Below are 19,795 nucleotides of genomic sequence, written 5' to 3'. Positions count from 1 at the left end.
GCAGAATTTACTAGAGAAGAAGACCGGTCGTAACAATAGCGAGTAATACAAGGACGGAACGTCCTGTTTACGGGGACTGCGGAAACCTTGACAAAAGGTCCGGGAATCGCAGGACGAGGGAACCTTTTCAGGCTAACCTTTCGCGGTCCCCGCGTCGCGTCGCGGCGTCTATTTCGAACCGCGACCTTTCCTCCTTATCCTCTCGCGGGCAAACATTTCCTCCTCTATCGTCGCGACACGGGGGAAAGCCCTTCTCCCCACCTGTCGTTAGCAGAGTTACGAGTTACCCCGGCAAACAGCATCGTTGATTGAACCTGTAAATAATTGTAATATAATAATATATAATATATATTATATATAATATAATAATAAAATAATATATAATATATATTATATATAATATAATAATATAATATAATAATCATACTATAATAATTGAAAATATTGAAAACAAAATTTTAATATAATATTTAATTATATAATATTAATTATATAATATAATTTAATTATATAATATTAATTATATAATATAATTTAATTATATAATATTTATTAAAACAATTTAATATAATATACAATTGAACCTGTCGGACGAGCAACGACAGGGCCAGATATCTTCCGAATACGTCGCGATACGTTGCAACTTGTTCCTTCTGTCGTCGACAACGAGGTCACTCTCTATCGACAATGCTTCGACTAAATAACTTATGCGAGACGTGTTAGAGAGTACGTTCGGAAACTCGAGAGCTACCCTATCGGTGTTTCCCGATGACTTTCAGGGGCAATTAGCGAATAATTGTCGCGGGAGTAAATGTTATAATCATAACATGATTATGTTTTAATGATAATATAAGTGACCCTTGTATCATTATTATGTTATAATGTTAATATAAATGACGATTTATAATGTAATTATATTGTAATGTAAATATAAATGACACTTATAAGATAATTATGTTGTAATGTAAAAATAAATGATACTTATAACATAATTATATTATAATATAAAAATAAATTACACTTATGATGTAATTATATTGTAATGTAAGAATTAATGAATTATATAATTATATTGTAATGTATAAATGACGACTTATAACATAATTATACTATAAAGTAAATATATAAATGACATAATAGATAAATAATACATACATAAATAATGCACAATAAATATAAATAGTATAATTATATTATAATGTAAGTATAAACGACACTTACATATAATTATATTCTAATATAAATATTAATGTAATAGTATTACGATAAAATTCTAAAATCTCAGATCTGTGCAAATGTTAAAGATTTAACGTTTCAATATTCTTGGATTTTAATTTATGGTTATTATTATAATACGTAGATCATATTGACACAATTCTTTTTTAAAACGTTTTCTCGTCCAGCTAATTATGGCTATTATGTCCAACTAAATATTGCAAACATTATAATCGCAAATATAATTGCATATAATATTGTGTATGCATAATATTATAATCGCAAATATAATTGCAAATAATATTATATATGCATAATATATCTGCAATATAATTGCATATAATATTGTAAATGCAATATAATTGCCTATAATATTGTATATGCAATATAATTGCATATAATATTGTATATGCAATATAATTGCCTATAAAATCGCAAATAATGTCGCAAACATTATAATCGCAAATAAAATATCGCGAACATTACAATCGCGAATATAATAATATTTTGCACCCCTCCGCGCACCCCTTATGGCGCTTTCCCCGGCATTGAAACTTTCATCCCCTTTCGCATTCTCGCCGCAACTTCGCGGCGACTCGAAACTACGAAAAGACTATATAACGCGTGGCGAATCGTCGCCAAAAAGGCGACGCAACCCTCGCTGGGCGGCGCGGAGGGTTCGCGGCGCGCAACCCCCTCTTCCACAAAATGTTATATGGTCGCGAACGCGTCCATAACAATTCCGCCAGCAAAAAGAAGGAGCCGTTAAAACGTGACCGAAACGAAGATCGCTCTATCTTTCTTTTCTTTATCTTTGAAACGCCGCGCTATTTTCGCTTTCTTGGCTGCTGTTCGAGCCTCTCGCAGAAACGGAGAGGAGAGCCTCTCTTTCTCTCTCTCTCTGTCTCTGTCAGTCACAATTTTTCTCTCTCTCTCTCGCTTTCTCTCTCTCTCTCTCCCTCTCTCTGAATCTCAATCTTTCTCTCACCCTCCCTCTCAATCTCTCTCAGTCACAATACCTCTCTTTCTCTCTCTCTCTCTCTCTCTCTCTCTCTCTCTAAATCTCTCTCTCACAATCTCTTTCAAGCCTAATTTCTCTCTCTCTCTCTCTCTCTCTCTCACAATCTCTTTCAAGCCTAATTTCTCTCTTTTTCTCTCTCTCTCTCTCTCTCTCTCTCTCTCTCTCCCAATCTCAATTTTTCTCTCTCGCTCTCAATCTGAGGAGGAGGAGGAATTCAGTCGTGTTTCGAGTAATTTCACCGCGCCTTGGAAGCGCGTGCTACTTTCTTAGCCGGGGGTAGTTTCCACGCAACCCCATTCTGTCTTTTCTTCGGCCCCTCTTCTGCCACTCTTTTCACCCATTCGTTACTCTTATCTCGGCGCTGCGTCGAAACGCGAAAAGACCAGTGAGGGGTTGTTGTCTCGTTACGCGCGTCTTCTGTTCTCTCAGCCCTTCGCTTCTCTTGCGCGTTTCTCTTTTTTTTTCTTTTTCTTTTTTTCTTTTTTTTTTTTTAGTTTACTCCGTCCTAACGACGCCGCGATAATTAACCCTTTCCGCCACGATTCATTACGTTCTGCGGAATTTTGTTTTGTTACGATTCGCGCAACGATAATACTAACATAATAATGATTTTTTGGTTTGTTGCTCTCATATATATATATACAATATATTTATATTTTATATATATATATATATATATATATATATATATATATAATATAATATATTTAAATATCATATTAAGTATTAACACATAATAGTATAATTAATATAATAATATAAGATATATATAATAATAAGTATCTGTTAAAAAATCTATCAAAATTTAATGTAAACTCCATATAAAAAATTGCATTTTAATTTAAATTTCTATAGAAAATCGACAGATTTTTATTTAATTATAACAATAATTAAATATTAGCAACAAAAGCATACGAATTTGTAATTTCATTCTGAATCAAACGGGCCGAATGTTCGCGATGCATCGCCAGACAGGGAACGTTGATTCCTCGATTTTTCTCGCACAGCCAAAGCGACCAGCGAAGACCACAAAGAGCGTCGTGCATGCAGATTGTTGCAAAACGAAACGCGACCCCCGATGCGCCGTGGGGTTCCTTCTCCCTGCCGATCGAAATATAGCCTAAGGAAGGGTACGGTCGAACGTATACAGCTATATTATAGCCCCTTTCTCGCTGCCGGCATTCGGTTCGTGAGTCATCCCCTCGTGCTTATCCCCCCCCCCACCCCGGATTCCCCCCTGGATTCACCCCCGAGTGTGACGTCACTTCGCAGTTCCCCACCCGCGGCCATCGTCGAAATCATGTCATCGTTCGGTTATTATGCAAGGGGGTTGGAAATGGTTCGCTGTCTCGCGACGTTCATCCGGGGTTTCTTCTTCTTTTTCTTCTTCTTCTTCTTCTTCTTCTTCTTTTTCTTCTTCTTCTTCTTCTTCTTCTTTGACGACGTCGTTGACATCGTTGTTTCTGTAATTAACATTGTAGTTGACGTTGTTGTTGGAGTTATAGTTATTGTTGTATGTGGAGTTGTATTTAGTTATCATTGTAGTTGACTTTGTCGTTGCAATTTTTGTTATCGTTGCTGTTGTAGTCGTTGTTGGAGTTGTAGTTAGTTATCATTGTGGTAGACATTGTTGTTGGAGTTGTAGTTATTGTTGTAGTTGGGGTTGTACTTAGTTATCACTGTAGTTGATATTGTTGTTGGAGTTGTAGTTATTGCTGTAGCCGGAGTTGTACTTAGTTATCACTGTAACCGACGTTGTCGTTGGAGTTGTAGTTATCGTTATAGTTGGAGTTGTATTTAACAATCGTTGTAGTTGACGTTGTCGTTGAAGTTGTAGTTATCGTTGTAGTTGGTGTTATACTCAGTTATCATTGTAATTGACGTTATCGTTGAAGTTGTAGTTATCGTTGTAGTTGGTGTTATACTCAGTTATCATTGTAATTGACGTTATCGTTGAAGTTGTAGTGATTGTTATACTATTGTAGTTGTACTTAGCTATTATTGTAGTTAATGTTGTCGTTTGCAGTTGTAGTTGTCGTTGTAGTTGTACCTAGTTATCACTGTAGTTGACGTTGTCGTTGGAGTTGTATTTAGCAATCGTTGTAGTTAATGTTGTCGTTTGCAATTGTAGTTATCGTTGCGATTGCAGTTGCCGTTGTAGTTATACTTAGTTATCACTGTACTTGACATCGTTGTTGGAGTTGGAGTTATTGTTGTAGTTGGAGTTGTATTTAGTTATCATTGCAGTTAATGTTGCCGTTGTAGTTGTACTTAGTTATCACTGTACTTGACATTGTTGTTGGAGTTGGAGTTGTATTTAGTTATCATTGCAGTTAACGTTGTCGTTGGAGTTATACTTAGTCATCATTGCAGTTAATGTTGTCGTTGGAGTTGTACTTAGTTATCATTGCAATTAATGTAGTCGTTGGAGTTGTAGTTATCGTTGTAGTTGGAGTTGTATTTAGTTATCATTGCAGTTAATGTTGTCGTTGGAGTTATACTTAGTTGTAGTTGTAGTTATCGTTATAGTTATCGTTGGAGTTGTAGTTATCGTTGGAGTTGGAGTTATCGTTATAGTTATCGTTGGAGTTGTAGTTATCGTTATAGTTATCGTTGGAGTTGTAGTTATCGTTATAGTTATCGTTGCAGTTGTACCTAGTTATCGCTGTACTTAACGTTACTGTTGTAGTTATCGTTGCTATTACGGTTATCGTTGTAGTTGTAGTTGTCGTTGCATTTGCCTTTCCAGTTGACGTTGTCGTTGCACTTATCGTTGCAGTTGTCCTCGCAGTTATCGTTGTAGATGTAGTTATAGATATCGTCGTCGTCGTCGTCGTCGTCGACGTCCAGACGTTGCTCGATAATCTTCGACGAATTCATCGGCCGTTATCTCGCAATAACGAGGCAGCGGTCTCGCAACTGCCAAAGGAAAACAGGGTCTTGAGAACACTCGTCGGTGGATCCGTGGTCAATCGGCCGACGGATCGTTAAAAAACCGTCTCGACTTCCGTTTCCTGTGCCGACGTTGAATGCACCGCGCGCACCGGTTAGTTATCGAGCTCTCTCTCTCTCTCTCTCTCTCTCTCTCTCTCTCTCAGTCTTCGGTCTTGCGTTCCATCGACAATCGACGACGGAATAAGGGATGAAGTCGAAGGCATTACGAATGAAGAGATGTCTGCGAAATCGCGGCTCGGCAGAGCACTGCGCCGGTGTTTTCTGAGGAGGATCGTGGCTGGGTATCGAACGTTTCATTAAATGGAATTATATCTCGGCCGCGGATAGCGCTATATTTATGGCAATTTTCTCTCTCCCCCTTTTTGTCTTCTAACTACCACTTCGGAATGGACTCGGTTGATAATAATCTGATGGCCGCAGATGGCCGAACCAAGTGCGCTCCGTGGTTTCTTCTTGATCGCTCCGACGTTCTGTCGTAATAAATTATGGCTGCCTCGTCCTTTGGGAACGTCGAGCAAGAGCGATCGAACGAGAACAATACGCGAACAACAGCAATATTCGATGCGAGCAATATCGAGCAATAGATAATTAATAGGAAATAATAGTAAATATAATAATAATAATAATAATAAATATAATAATATAATAATAATAAATATAATAATATAATAATAATAAATATAACAATTAATAAAATCAATATATAATCAATATTTAACCGAAAAAAAATTATATATACTCAATATAATAAAAATTATATATACTTTAGCTGTCTTATCTATTAATAATAATAATAATAATAATAATAATAATAATAAATATAATAATAGAATCAATATATAATCAATATATAATCAAAAAAATTATATATACTCAATATATGGAAATTGTATATATTTTAGCTCTCTCTCTCTCTCTCTCTCTCTCTCTCTCTCTCTCTCTCTCTCTCTCTCTCCTAAAATTGGAGCTGGAAATATCTCATTTTTATAATTATCGACAACTATCGATAACTACAAAAAGTTCTCGTCGCTTCTCCACTTCCAAAAATCGTGCATTTTTCAGCGCAACATGAGCGAGAATGATTTGTTGAGAAATTACCACACAACTGGCGATCGAAAGAAGGTGTTCGCGTTGGAATAGAACAACGATTTCCGCGATTATCCGCGTACTCGACATACACATATTTCCTTAACACAGAATTATACACGACCCGCAGACGTACACGGGATCCATATTGGTGGCTGTGAATCCGTACAAGGAGGTGGACTTCTACACGAACGTAAGTAATATTTCGAATTTATGCGTTATATCGAGGGAAGAGTGGCTCTGTTTAATGCGCAATTTAATGTTTTATTCGCAACGGGTAAACGGAGATGGTTGTCATTGCCCGCGGTCGTTGCACGACCGATCCAACGAGAATTTGCGGCTGTTGGTGGATTCGGGACAATTCGGGCATAAATCGGTGTACATTGTTGAATCGAGACGCGCGTTTATTAACTGGCTAAAATTACGAGAATATTGAATTGCTAATTTAAATAGTGGAGATAATAGAATATTATAATATTTATTTCTGTTCTTATAATTTTATAATATTATATATAATAATTATTGTTTTAATATTATATGTAATTGTTATTATAATATATATTATATAATATTCTATATAATAATAATTATTATTATATTAGATAATATCATATACAATTATTATTATAATATTATGTTATATATAATATATAATATTGTATGTAATAATTACTATTATAATATTATATAATATTCTATATAATAATAATAATTATTATTATTATTATTACAATACTATATTATGTACACATAATAATATTATATCCATATAAACGAGAAAAATAAAATAAAATAAGACAAATAAAAATATACAAAATAAATACACTCTGTACATACGTATATATGTTTCGCGACATGTCGGAAATAGATGCTCGACAAGAAGGAAAGTCGTTCCGCAGGTGAAAAAGGGGAAGGGCGAAAGGGGTGGATGAATCGAGCATGGCGCTCGATGCGACGGAGCCAGCACCGTGACCCAGAAAACCTTTCAAGAGCCGATCGTCGTTTCGTGATATCTCCTCGAAAGCACGTCGCTGTTTCCGTTTCCTGTTTTCAGTCGGAGGCCTAGCGACTGCAATACCGATAAAGGCGTTGCGGCCTTCGTCGTCGCGCGATTCGCAGGCCCGCGAAAACTGGCCGCATTAAAAACTTGTTATAACGCGCTGCGTTCACACACTTTTTAATTGATCCACGCGTGCGCATTGATAACGTTCTTAAATTTATATCCGGGGACAATTTTCTTTTCTTTTTTGTATAATTATATTTATTTATTTCCTCGAGTAACTTTAGCTATTGTGCTGCCATTGTGTTTAATTATTATATACAATCATTATTCATGTACTGTGCAATTTTGTGTTATTTATCATTATATCAATTGTAATTGACATCAATTATAATTATTATCAATTGTAATTGATATCACTTATAATTATTATCAATTGTAATTGACATCAATTATAATTATTATCGATTAGAACTGACATCAGTTACAATTATTATCAATTAGAATTGTCATCAATTACAATTATTATCAATTAGAATTGACATCAGTTACAATTATTATCAATTAGAACTGTCATCAATTACAATTATTATCAATTAGAATTGACATCGGTTACAATTATTATGAATTAGAATTGTCATCAATTACAATTATTATCAATTAGAATTGTCATCAATTATAATTATTATCAATTATACTTGTCATCGATTTTAATTATTATCAATTATATTTGTCATCAATTATAATCATTATCATTGCCAATTATAATTACTATCAATGATAAAAAAGTCCCATTATAGATTACAAATTACGTTTCTATCTGCAAACGTTATTAATATTTACCACGAAATTGCTGATATAGAAAAAAAAATCGTCTACTCAATTAATGGTATAATAACGACCGAACAAGAATGCCTAAATGACGAAATTAATTTTAACTCAGAAGGGTTAACGCACGAAACTCCTGTTTCCAACCGTTCATTCCGCTCACGTGCCCCTTTATCGGCGATTCGAAAATCGTATTTCATTCGATGCCAAAGAGATACGCGAAACCCTTACTTACGTGTGTTCACTTTAATAACGGAACTTCGGCAACACTCGTGGCGAAGTGTTTTAATTGTACGCCCAAAGGAGGAGGGGGCCAATTATTATTTATCTCGAGGAGGGGATCGGCACGTGCGGCCTTCTCTTTTCTCTCCGTGCGAAAGAACCGCCGCCGCTCTTCAATATTTACTATTCTTCGACGGTACTTCCAGCTTACGCTTCGGCGCAGGAAGTGCGTAAGCGTTCGTTGCTCGCCTCAGCGCCTATGCCGCGCGGAGTCATTATTTTAATTTCGGCATGAATTACGAACGTATACCTGACGTAAATACACTGGGCCCATTACGGCCCAGCGAATTCGAACGGGGAAACCCATTGTTTCGTTCCTTGCGGGGAACTGTTTCGATTGAGATTTGCTAATTTAATGGTAATTATAATTTAGAATGTACAATTACGTTTTACAATTATAATTTACACTGTACAGTTACGTTTTCACAATTATAATTTGCAATGTACAATTACATTTTCACAATAATAATTTACAATGAAATCGATAATGATTGTAAACAATAATGATTATGATCGATAATAATTGTCATTGATAATGATTATAATTGATATTAGTTATAATTAATAATGATTACAACCAATGTCAATTATAATTGTAGTGATTAGAATTGATAACAATTATAATTTGTAATGATAATTGATAATAATTGCAATTGATAATGATTATAATTGATAATAATGGCAATTGATAATGATTATAATTGATAATAATTGCAATGGATAATGATTATAATTTGATAATAGTGTGTTATAATTAATAATTATTATAATCCATAACGATGACAATTAATAATAATCCATTCATTCAACAATAACGTAATAATTACCATTAAACAACCAAAGTATTATTTATAATTCTAAAATGTTGTTATCGCATTCTCCACTCAACTCTCCCGTTTCATTAATTTTAATCAATCCCGACCTCGCGCGGGGACATTCTTCTGCTCGATTTTCGGCACTCAAACCAGTTAAGCTATTTCCTGCCGCCTGCATCTTAAAACAACTCACCCTTATCCCAACCCTCCACGAGCCATCCGAGAAGAGATAATATACACTCACACTCGATCCCGCTAAAACGTTCTCCGCGGCGTATCTAATAAATTAGCGATCCTCTGAGAAACCGAAATGGCCGCCGTTATCCGGAGACGTACGCCGGAACCCTCGCCGGTCGCTCGTAATCGTTCGTTATCGCCGGAGGACACGCGTTCCCGCTCTCGATAATCGGACGATGCACACAGTTTTTCTTTCTCCTGCTGCTGCTTTTTTTTATACCCGGTCGCTCTACACGGTGTCCCAAAAATGTCTCGCAATCCGGAAATGGGAGGTTCCTGAGGTGATTTGAAGCAACTTTTTCCTTTGCGAAAATTTTCTCCGAGGCTTCGTTAACGAGTTATCAACGAAAAAGCAGCGGCCAATAAGAATCGAGTACGGCTGACGCGCGGCGGCCCAGCCAACCGGCGCGCGATGCCCAGTTCCGCTCCATTGGCTCGGTCGCCGCGCGCCAGCCGAGCTCGCCTCTCATTGGTCACTGTTTTTCGTTGATAACTCGTTAACGGTGCCTCGGAGAAAATTTTTGCAAAGGGAAAAGTTGCTTCGAACGACTCGAGGAACCCGGCGCTTTCGGATCGCGAGACATTTTAGGGACACCCTGTATTTCGGGGCGCGTGCCGCGCTCCCATCGGCCACTTAAATCCGGCGGCGGCGACGCGACGGTTTAACGCTCGCGAGAATCGGGGTGCTCGGATCGGCGGAGGGTGCTGCGGAGGGTGCTGCCAGGCAGGCCGCGCGGATCGCGGCGACGACTTATTTCGGGATCGAGTGGCAGCCACTTCGAACGTAAATATACGGGTCGCCGGCAATCTCTCCTCGTAAAACGGTCCTCGAAGTCCGTGACGGACCCTTCGGCCACTTCGGAGGACCGCCTAGCGGCGCAACAAAAAAGGGTGGCCCCCATATGGGTTGCTACGGCGAGATCGTATTTTAGAATAGGAGTCACAATAGAATACGTGCGGGTGTATGCATGTACATACGTGGAGTTTTCAACCCTTCGACGCGGTACACTTTTTACGGCTCTTCAACGATCGCTTTTGTTCTTGTTGACGTCTATTGCGGTTGGGAAATGTCTCTCTCTTTCTCTCTCTCTCTCTCTCTCTCTCTCTCTCTCCCTCCCTCTCTCTGAACTGAGTTAGCGGAATTTATGAGTTTCGGAGAGTTTCGGCGATTTTATTGTTAACCGGTTTGCTGTTGCAGCGTCTTTGGAAAGTGTTATTATAATTAGGGTTATTATAATTGCAATGGGGTGCGTGATTATAGGCTGGTTTTACGTTGCGTGCGATAGCTGAGCGGAACTTGACAAATTATTTGCATATTTATCTATTTTGTGTATGTACATATATATAGTTTCTTTTTATTTCTATTTTCTATTATTTCCAGGGTTTCTATTTTCTATTATTTCTAATATTCTTATTTTCTATTATCTCCAGGGTTTCTATTTTCTATTATTTCTAATATTTTTATTTTCTATTATTTTCAGGGTTTCTAATTTCTATTATTTCTAATATTCTTATTTTCTATTATCTCCAGGGTTTCTATTTTCTATTATTTCTAATATTTTTATTTTCTATTATTTTCAGGGTTTCTATTTTCTATTATTTCTAATATTTTTATTTTGCATTGCTTCTAATATTTCTATTTTCTATCATTTCTAATAGTTCTATTTTCTATTAACTCCAACACTCATCAATATTCATATCTCCTTATCAGCTTGCAACCCCATTTCTAATTTCCTAGCACGACACATTCGATTTTCCATCGCTCGCTCGTGTTCTTCAACTTGTTGTTCGGATTTTCCAAGCGCTTTATGAATATTCAACTAATAGTTTCGAACACGGTTTGCTTTGATACCGTCGTCTCCCATCTTTCCATTTACGTACGTGTACACGTGTCCCCCCTTTGACTTCACAATTTCCCAAGCCTTTGTGCGCGCAGGATGTTCGGTTAAATAACTATAAGTTTATAAAAAAAAAATAAAAAAAAAATATTAATACGCAGACGCTGATAACAGCGTGCACAACGAGCCCTGATCCGTAAATAAATTCTATGTATAATCGTTTTTCAACTGGCACCCTAGGGACAGCGAGTTTACTCGTCGCTGAGAGATTGCACCCCCTGCCCACCCCCGCGATCCTCTCGTCGATAAATGACGTACGCGGTGTCGCATGTTTCGTTGCAGATATAGTAACTAAAAGTCTACTATTTCGTATACTGTTCATATCATTTGATTATGTGCTTCGAACCTGTTTTAATGGGAGCAAAATATTAATTTAATTTATTATTTAATATTCTTATTATTATTAATATTATTATTATGCAATGTTATGTTATACAATATTGTGCAATATTATAGTGCGCAATATTATATTACACAATATTATATTGCATAATATTATATTATACAATATTATGTTACACAATATTATTTCGCACGATATTATATTGCACAATATTATATTGCATAATATTATATTATACAATATTATGTTACACAATATTATTTCGCACGATATTATATTGTACGATATAATATTACACAATATTATGTTATACAATATTATATTATACAGTATTATATTACATAATATTATATTGCACAATATTATATTATAGAATATTATATTGCACAATATTATATTATTCAATATTATATTACACAATATTATATTATACAATATAACAATATACAATATTATATTATGCAATATTACATCACGTAATCGCAATTCAATTCAGAGAAACAAATAACATTCTTTCAATGCAGCAAAATTCAATTTCTCAATGTTCGAAACATCACAAAAGTGCATCCATATGATACGGCCACCCGGTGCGTCTGAAAATCTGCCGTAGTCAAAGGGTCAACATAATTTCCATCGATCCAAAACAGCGATCGTAGATCCCTTGCAGCGTGCCTAACGCATCGAACGTACAGAAAACCTTCCAAAAAGACAGGATTTCAGCGATTTCTTCGGGCGTAGTCGATGAGGGATGATGATACTTCGAGTGGCTCGAACCGGGGCGTTGGCGCGGCTCGCCAAGAAGAATCCCGGTTAAATCGCGCGGCCGCGCGGGGGTGAAACGCTACCAGGAAAATGAAAATGAAAATCGGGGGTGGGCGGGGGGTGACAGAGGAGGGCTGATACGAGGGATAGCCGGAATTTTTCGTAGAAAAAGATAAAAAAAGAAAAGAAAAGACGACGAATTCCGCGAAGGTCAGCACCGAATCGGGGCACCGAATCGAGGACCCCTGGCGCGGCGCAAGAAGGCAAAGGGTGGCTCTCCGCCGGCGTGTAGGTGCACGCCCCCGTGTTATTGATCGGGCCAGGAGCGCACATCGGATTCGGAGACTCGTCGCGGTTGCCCTGGAGCCTTCGGGAGAGCGCCTCGTCCTTTCCTCTCGTCGGCGACGCCGGTGCGCCCGGGTCCGTCGTCTCTCTCTCTCTCTCTCTTTCTCTCTCTTTCTCTTTGTTTCTATGCCCGTTCGAGGGCCTGGAAAACTCAGAAATTACCACTCGAGCTGGCGACTCGAAAGACGAGAGGGCCGGCTTCGATGCGACCCGTCGACCTTTTCCAGTACGAATTTTCAACGCTGGGCGCCCTTCCTCGTCGCGCCCTCGTCGCACCCTAGTCTCTCACCCCCGTCGCGACGATCCGACCGTAACTTCCGGTTCGATCGGTTCCATCGAATTTGTCGAACTTTCGATTTTCGTGCGAGTAGTTTGTTCGAATCAATTTTAAGATTGTGGAGGAATATAATAATAATATTAATAATAATGGTAATAATTTTATTCATATATTGTATTAGTAATAATTAATGTTCATTGATTATTACTATTAAAAAATAATATAATAATAATAGTAATAATATATGATAGCGATAATATGTAATAATATATGTAAATATATATATAAACTATATATATATATAAAATATTTATATATTATTATATATTTTATATAATATAGTTTATACACTAATTATATGCTATATTCGCTGACAATCGAAGCGAAAATGTTATAATTTTCCTGCCGCCGTATACAGGGTGGGGCGTTCGAAACTAGACGCCCGAACGACTCGCTTGTTTTTCACAATAGAAATATATCCCGTGACCTTGAACGACCTTCACTTATAGATCACTGTATTCGCCACGAAAGGCTCTATCAGACTGTGAATAGAAACTTAGGTGGTCCCATTTGGAAAATGAAGCTTGACCTTCGCGTGTCCTCTACGCCACCGTCTATAAAAAAATTATTGTCACAATATTACGTATCACTCGAAATCGAAGAACTTTTGTTCGAAACTTTTTTTTCTGTCGTCAAAAACGAGCGAGTCATTCGGGTGTCGAGTGCGTCCCACCCTGTATATTGATCTTTCGTGAAATCATTTTGATTTATTTTTATTTTTATTTTTGCGCGAAATTTTCGTATGCGCTTTGGACACGTGACGGAGGGAGATGTAAGGTCTGTGATAACGCTAATTATCCGCCGCAGTCCGAGAAGCGGTAACTATGCCTATTGGCTGAAACGCAACCCGACTTCTGATCGGTTAGCCAACTTCGGAAATACAGTTACCAGTCCCGACGGTTCCGCATGTAAGGATGATTCCACGATAATCCAATATCGGTTATCCTTCTGGAGGGTGTTGCACCCTGATTACCATCCGCCATCGCCAATAGCTTCGACTAGACCGCCGGATCTTTGTGCGTGTTCCCGATAGCCTTATTGTTCGATTGCTTAAAATCGAGGGAAACATTGTTAAATATAAATTGAAATTGAAATTGAAATTGAAATTGAAATCAATATAAATATAAATTGAAATTGAAATTAATATGAATTGAAATTGAAATTGAAATTGAAATCAATATAAATATAAATTAAAATTGAAATTGAAATCAATATAAATTGAAATTGAAATTGCAATCGATACAAATATAAATATAAATTTAAATCAATAAAATTTATTATATAATAACACAAGTCTCCTAGTATCCCTTCGTTTCCATAAAAATTCGAAAAAATCCTCTAGAATTCTCAAAAACCGACGGCACTAAAAAAGAACTTGCTCGCGCTTCGACTATATCAGCAGCAATTTCCACAGATAATACATCCGGCGCTCTCTTGCGTCGCGTTCTGTGTCAAGACGCTTCTCCGGGCTCCAGTGTTCGAAGCATAAATAACTGGCTGCGAGGCGAGCGGCCGGCGTCGCCCTCCGGGTTGAAAAAAAAGAAAAAAGAAAAAAAGGGTTGAGGCTCCTTCTGTCTGTCATCGATGGATCTCTCGACGGCGCGCCGAGAAACTCGTCCGATGGCTCGCGGTGAACACATTTTTATCGCGTCGTTGTTCGTTTCCTGCATTCCCGATCTATCCCGGGTGTGTTCCGAAGTAATGAACCGCGGCGGCGAGAACCACATCCTCGGCCGTTAATCGTGGATCGTGCCGAGCAACCATTTCTTTCTTTTCTTCTTCTCCGCCCCGTAGCTCCGCTTTTACGCCCGTTTTGTTCCCGTCGAAATCCGGAAATAGCTCCCTCAGGTCATTCGAAATAACTTTTTCCTTTACGAAAATTTTCTCCGAGCCATCGTTAACGAGTTATTAACGAAAAACCGTGACCAATGCGAGAGCGAGCGCGGCCGGCGCTCCGCCCTCGTGGCCAATGCCGCGTCGCGCCGGCCGTCCGGCGCAGCGACCGTGGTCGCGCGGGCGGGGCGTCAGCCGCACTCGCTCTTCGATTGGTCCACGGTTTTTCGTTAATAACTCGTGAACGATGCCTCGGAGAAAATTTTCGTAAAGGAAAAAGTTGCTTGAAATCGCCTCGGGAATCTCCCATTTCCGGATTACGGGACATTTTTGGAAAACTCTGCATATTAGATCGTTAAATATGAAATTCATACTTTTATAGAAAATCATACTTATACAATATCATTGTAGTAAAACAATATTAAATAACTGTCTTTTGAGAAATTCTACCACCGTCAAACTGTGTGACATTATTATATATTATATCAGTGATTTTCTTCGTTTATTTCGAATACATTAATGTTGCACTTTCAAGCCGGAAGACTCGCAAACGAACGTAAAGGAAATCGCGAACACATTTTTATCGCGTCGTTGTTCGTTTCCTGCATTCCCGATCTATCCCGAGTGTGTTCCGAAGTAATGAACCGCGGCGGCAGTGGCGGCGAGAACCAACGTCATCGGCCGTGGATCGTGGATCGTGCCGAGCAACTGGACCAGCAGCCCTCCTCCGGTCGTCGGCGCCGTCATCGACGAGAGATCGGTTCTCGCTGCCATTTCTTTCTTTCTTTTCTTCTTCTTCGCCCCGTAGCTCCGCTTTTACGCCCGTTTTGTTCCCGTCGCGGAACGCCTACCTTTTTGTCCGCAGCCCTGCCTTGTTCGTTACAAAGACACCCGCCACACACTTCACTCGTTCGTTCTAATTCGAACACCGATGTACAGGGTGGGCCTCGCGACGTCGCGGTGACCCCGAAAATAACTCGTTGCGCGACGAAAATGTTTCGGGTAAAGGAAAATAATTTGTTAAACGATTATTTAAGATAATGTATATATATATAATACAAAATATTCTAAATGTTCTATAATACATATTTATAATATCACAATATCAATACTATAACTATAATATTATAATATTATAGTTATTATATTTATATATACTATAATATTATAATATTATTATAGTTATAATTAAAGTAATATTATTGTAGTTATAATATTAAAGTTATTATATTTATATATACTATAATATATATAATTATTATTATATTATATAATTATAATATTATAGTTATTATATTTATATATGCTATAATATTATAACTACAACAATATTATACATAATTATGTATAATATAATTAACTAAATATAATTTAATTTATACAACAAAATAGCCCCCAAAACATCCCCCTTCCTCCGGCAGCTTCAACGCGCGTCCACGTGAAACACTGTCGAGGTTGAAATAGGGGTGTTTCAGAGGGGTGGTAAGAGGTGGTAAGGGGTGATTTCGAGGGGTGGAGCACACTTGCGGAACTCGCGAAAGCACCTGGAGAAATTCAATCTTTCGGGTTCGCACGTTCCGCATATTTCCACACGTCTGTGCGCATGTCCAAATTTTTTCTTCTTCGGTTTCAACCCTTACACGGGTCAAGGGGCGCTCTTCATCTCGCTATCAGAAGTCGTTGCAATGTTGTGAGGGCTGTTTCGCATGATTCGGCACGATCATCGTGTCTCTTGAGGAGTTAACTGTGCTCGACGAGTGTATACTCGTCACGGAGAGGTGCACGAGCATTTTTTTTAAAGATATTAAATATCAAGCAATTATATATAATAATAATTATATATATAAATAAAAAGATCCCGCTAAATTAATCATCGCAAATCATGCGATGCCTCATTCTTCTTTAATATCGGACACCATTTTCAATATAAACATTAAATAAACCTCCCTCCCCCGGAAGTCGCGCAACTTTTATCCTAAATAACTGTTAAATAAATAAGTATTATCTTAGATAACTATTTATTTTAAATAACTATTAAATAAATAAATATCTTCTTAAATAACTTCGATCTTAAATAACTATTATATAAATAAATATTCTCTTAAATAACTTTTATCTTAAATAACTATTAAATAAATAAATATTCTCTTAAATATCTATTAAATAAATAAATATTCTCTTAAATAACTATTAAATAAACAAATCTTATCTTAAATACCTTTTATCTTAAATAACTATTTATCTTAAATAACCATTAAATAAACAAATATTCTCTTAATTACATAATTACAATTAAATTATATCAAATATCCAAGCAACACGACCGATCAAGAAAATCGTATCGCTCGAATGTTCCTAATTAAATTATACAGGGTGCCCCCCCCAAAAAATGTCTCGCAGCAAAAATCGGTGCACGGCTCGCGTCAAGATATCTCTGCCGGGGTCGCGCGTTTACAAACCCTGTTCCGCGATGTCGTTGGCCGACGACGACTACGTCGTCGGCGCGCAAAGGTGAGCAGAAAAAGCGGCGGAACGAGGTTGCGCGTCGCGCAGGGGTGGCAAAACGGGGATCGTTCCGCCACGGGTCGTTCCTTTAGTGGGTCGTTCGTCGCTGATTAAGGTCGGCCCGCGAAGGTTCGATCGGATCGATGACCCCCCCTCCCGGTTGTGCCGATCATCCCGGAGAAAAACTCGTCATCCCCTCCCCGCTCCCTCTGCCCCTCCCCCACGCTCCTCTGAAGATAAACGTTCGTAAATAGAGCGTTCGCGTTTATGCTTGAGGGTTCGTTTATAGTAACGATGTAATGGCTGACGACGCGACGACTGTTTGGGAAAAGCGTGCGTCTATTCTTGCGACATTTGTTTTTGCTTTATTTCGGGACAACCCGTTATACTTAGAGATACGGTCGACGCGAGATTCACGGAGCGCGAAAAGACAGCTGTTTCGTTGGCGGTTTATTGAAACGCGTGACGATGGGATGTTTGTTCGGATATTTTGGCAATGAATAAAATAACTCGCAAAACGTGTTTTTGCGATGTGAATGATTTAAACAATTAGTTACACGTTGTTTTGACGGGAATTAATAATTTGGGGAGAGGTGGTAGAACATCGAAGTAGCATAACTATATAAGCATAACTATGTAACATGACTGGTTATGTCAAGGTTATATCACTTGAATGTTCTTTATAAAATTATATAGAGTATCCCAAAAAATGTTTCTCAATCCGGAAATAGCTTCCTCAGGTCATTCGAAATAACTTTTTCCTTTACGAAAATTTTCTCCGAGCCATCGTTAACGAGTTATTAACGAAAAACCGTGACCAATACGAGTGCGGGCGCGGCCGGCGCTCCGCCCTCGCGGCCAATGCCGCGTCGCACCGGCCGCCCGGCGCAGCGACCGTGGTCCGATTGGTCCACGGTTTTTCGTTAATAACTCGTGAACGATGCCTCGGAGAAAATTTTCGTAAAGGAAAAAGTTGCTTGTAATCGCCTCGGGAATCTCCCATTTCCGGATTACGGGGCATTTTTGGGAAACTCTGCATATTAGGTCGTTAAATATGAAATTCACACTTTATTCGACAAATATACTGCAAAATCCATGCGCGCCATATCACTTTGTTCACTAATATTTTATAAAAACGTTGCAATTCGAACGAAACGCGAAGAAAATCATACTTATACAATATCATTGTAGTAAAATAACATTAAATAACTGTCTTTCGAGAAATTCCACCAGCGTAAGAACGAAAAAACAAAAGTCAAACCGTGTGACATTATTATATATTATATCAGTGATTTTCTTCGTTTATTTCGAATACATTAACGTTGCGCTTTCAAGCCGGAAGACTCGCAAACGAACGTAAAGGAAATCGAGATTTCGGAGCCCGCGGAGCCGGCGATCAGACAGATCCATTTTCGACACACGGCCTGCAAATATGGCCGTCGCGTAAACACGGTAGCGGGCTGAACTTATCAGCTATTTTCGAAGGGAATTATCTCGGGGTCTGTTTACGGTGCCGATAAACCGTGTAGCACGGGCCGTTAGATAGCTTGAGAAAATAAATGGGCCAGTTAAGAATAGCAGCGCGCAAACGTGTTCCAGGTGGCCGTCCCAGGGAAAACCCCTGGCGATGTATCTTATCTGTGGCCGGAGAGGGTCGCATCCGGTCCGCGGAGCAACCGATTTCCTCCTGACCCTCTTCGCCGCTGATTGTTTTGCTTTTTAGATCGGCCCGGTTTTTAACGGCATACGTTAAACCGCCGGACGGTTCTGTTTGAACAGCTCTTACCGCGCTATCTAACCTTCTTCCGTTGCGAAAACCTGGCGGCCATTTCGGGAGCACAGCGGAAGCACAGCTGCCGGTGGAAATGAATTCTTTGAAATATGAGCGTTTTATCTGGCGGTAGACGGGATCGAGAGAGAGAGAGAGGGAGATTGAGAGAGAAATACAGAGAGAGAGAGAGAGAGAGCGGGAGAAATAAAGAGAGAGAAGGAGAAATAGAGAGAGAGAGAGAGAGAGAGAGAGAGAGAGAGAGAGCGGGAGAAATAAAGAGAGAGAAGGAGAAATAGAGAGAGAGAGAGAGAGAGAGAGAGAGAGAGGGAGATTGAGAGAGAAATACAGAGAGAGAGAGAGAATTACGTTACATTGCATTACAATTACATCACAATTACATGGTATTATAATTACATTATATTACAATTACATGATACTATAAGTATATTACATCACATTACAATTACATTACATTACATGATACTATAAGTATATTACATCACATTACAATTACATTACATTACATTACAATTATATTACATTACAATTACATTACAATTAC

The 19,795-nt window shown here is 38.3% G+C and overlaps 1 protein-coding gene across 2 annotated transcripts in view; it reads left to right on the top strand.

Annotated features, from left to right (window-relative positions):
- The window catches only part of Myo81F (unconventional myosin 81F), a 62,505-nt gene that overhangs the window by 21,161 nt on the left and 21,549 nt on the right, over positions 1-19,795 (top strand). For both annotated transcript variants that reach the window (XM_033471945.2, XM_033471946.2), the window contains exon 3: positions 6,408-6,470. In XM_033471945.2, coding sequence (XP_033327836.1) covers positions 6,408-6,470 — 63 coding nt within the window. The remainder of the gene's footprint in view (positions 1-6,407; positions 6,471-19,795) is intronic.

The sequence above is a fragment of the Megalopta genalis genome, chromosome 16, assembly GCF_051020955.1.
Source record: "Megalopta genalis isolate 19385.01 chromosome 16, iyMegGena1_principal, whole genome shotgun sequence".
NCBI lineage: Eukaryota > Metazoa > Arthropoda > Insecta > Hymenoptera > Halictidae > Megalopta > Megalopta genalis.
The sequence above is the reverse complement of the archived record's forward strand: the minus strand, read 5'-3'. Positions and strand labels throughout refer to the sequence as shown.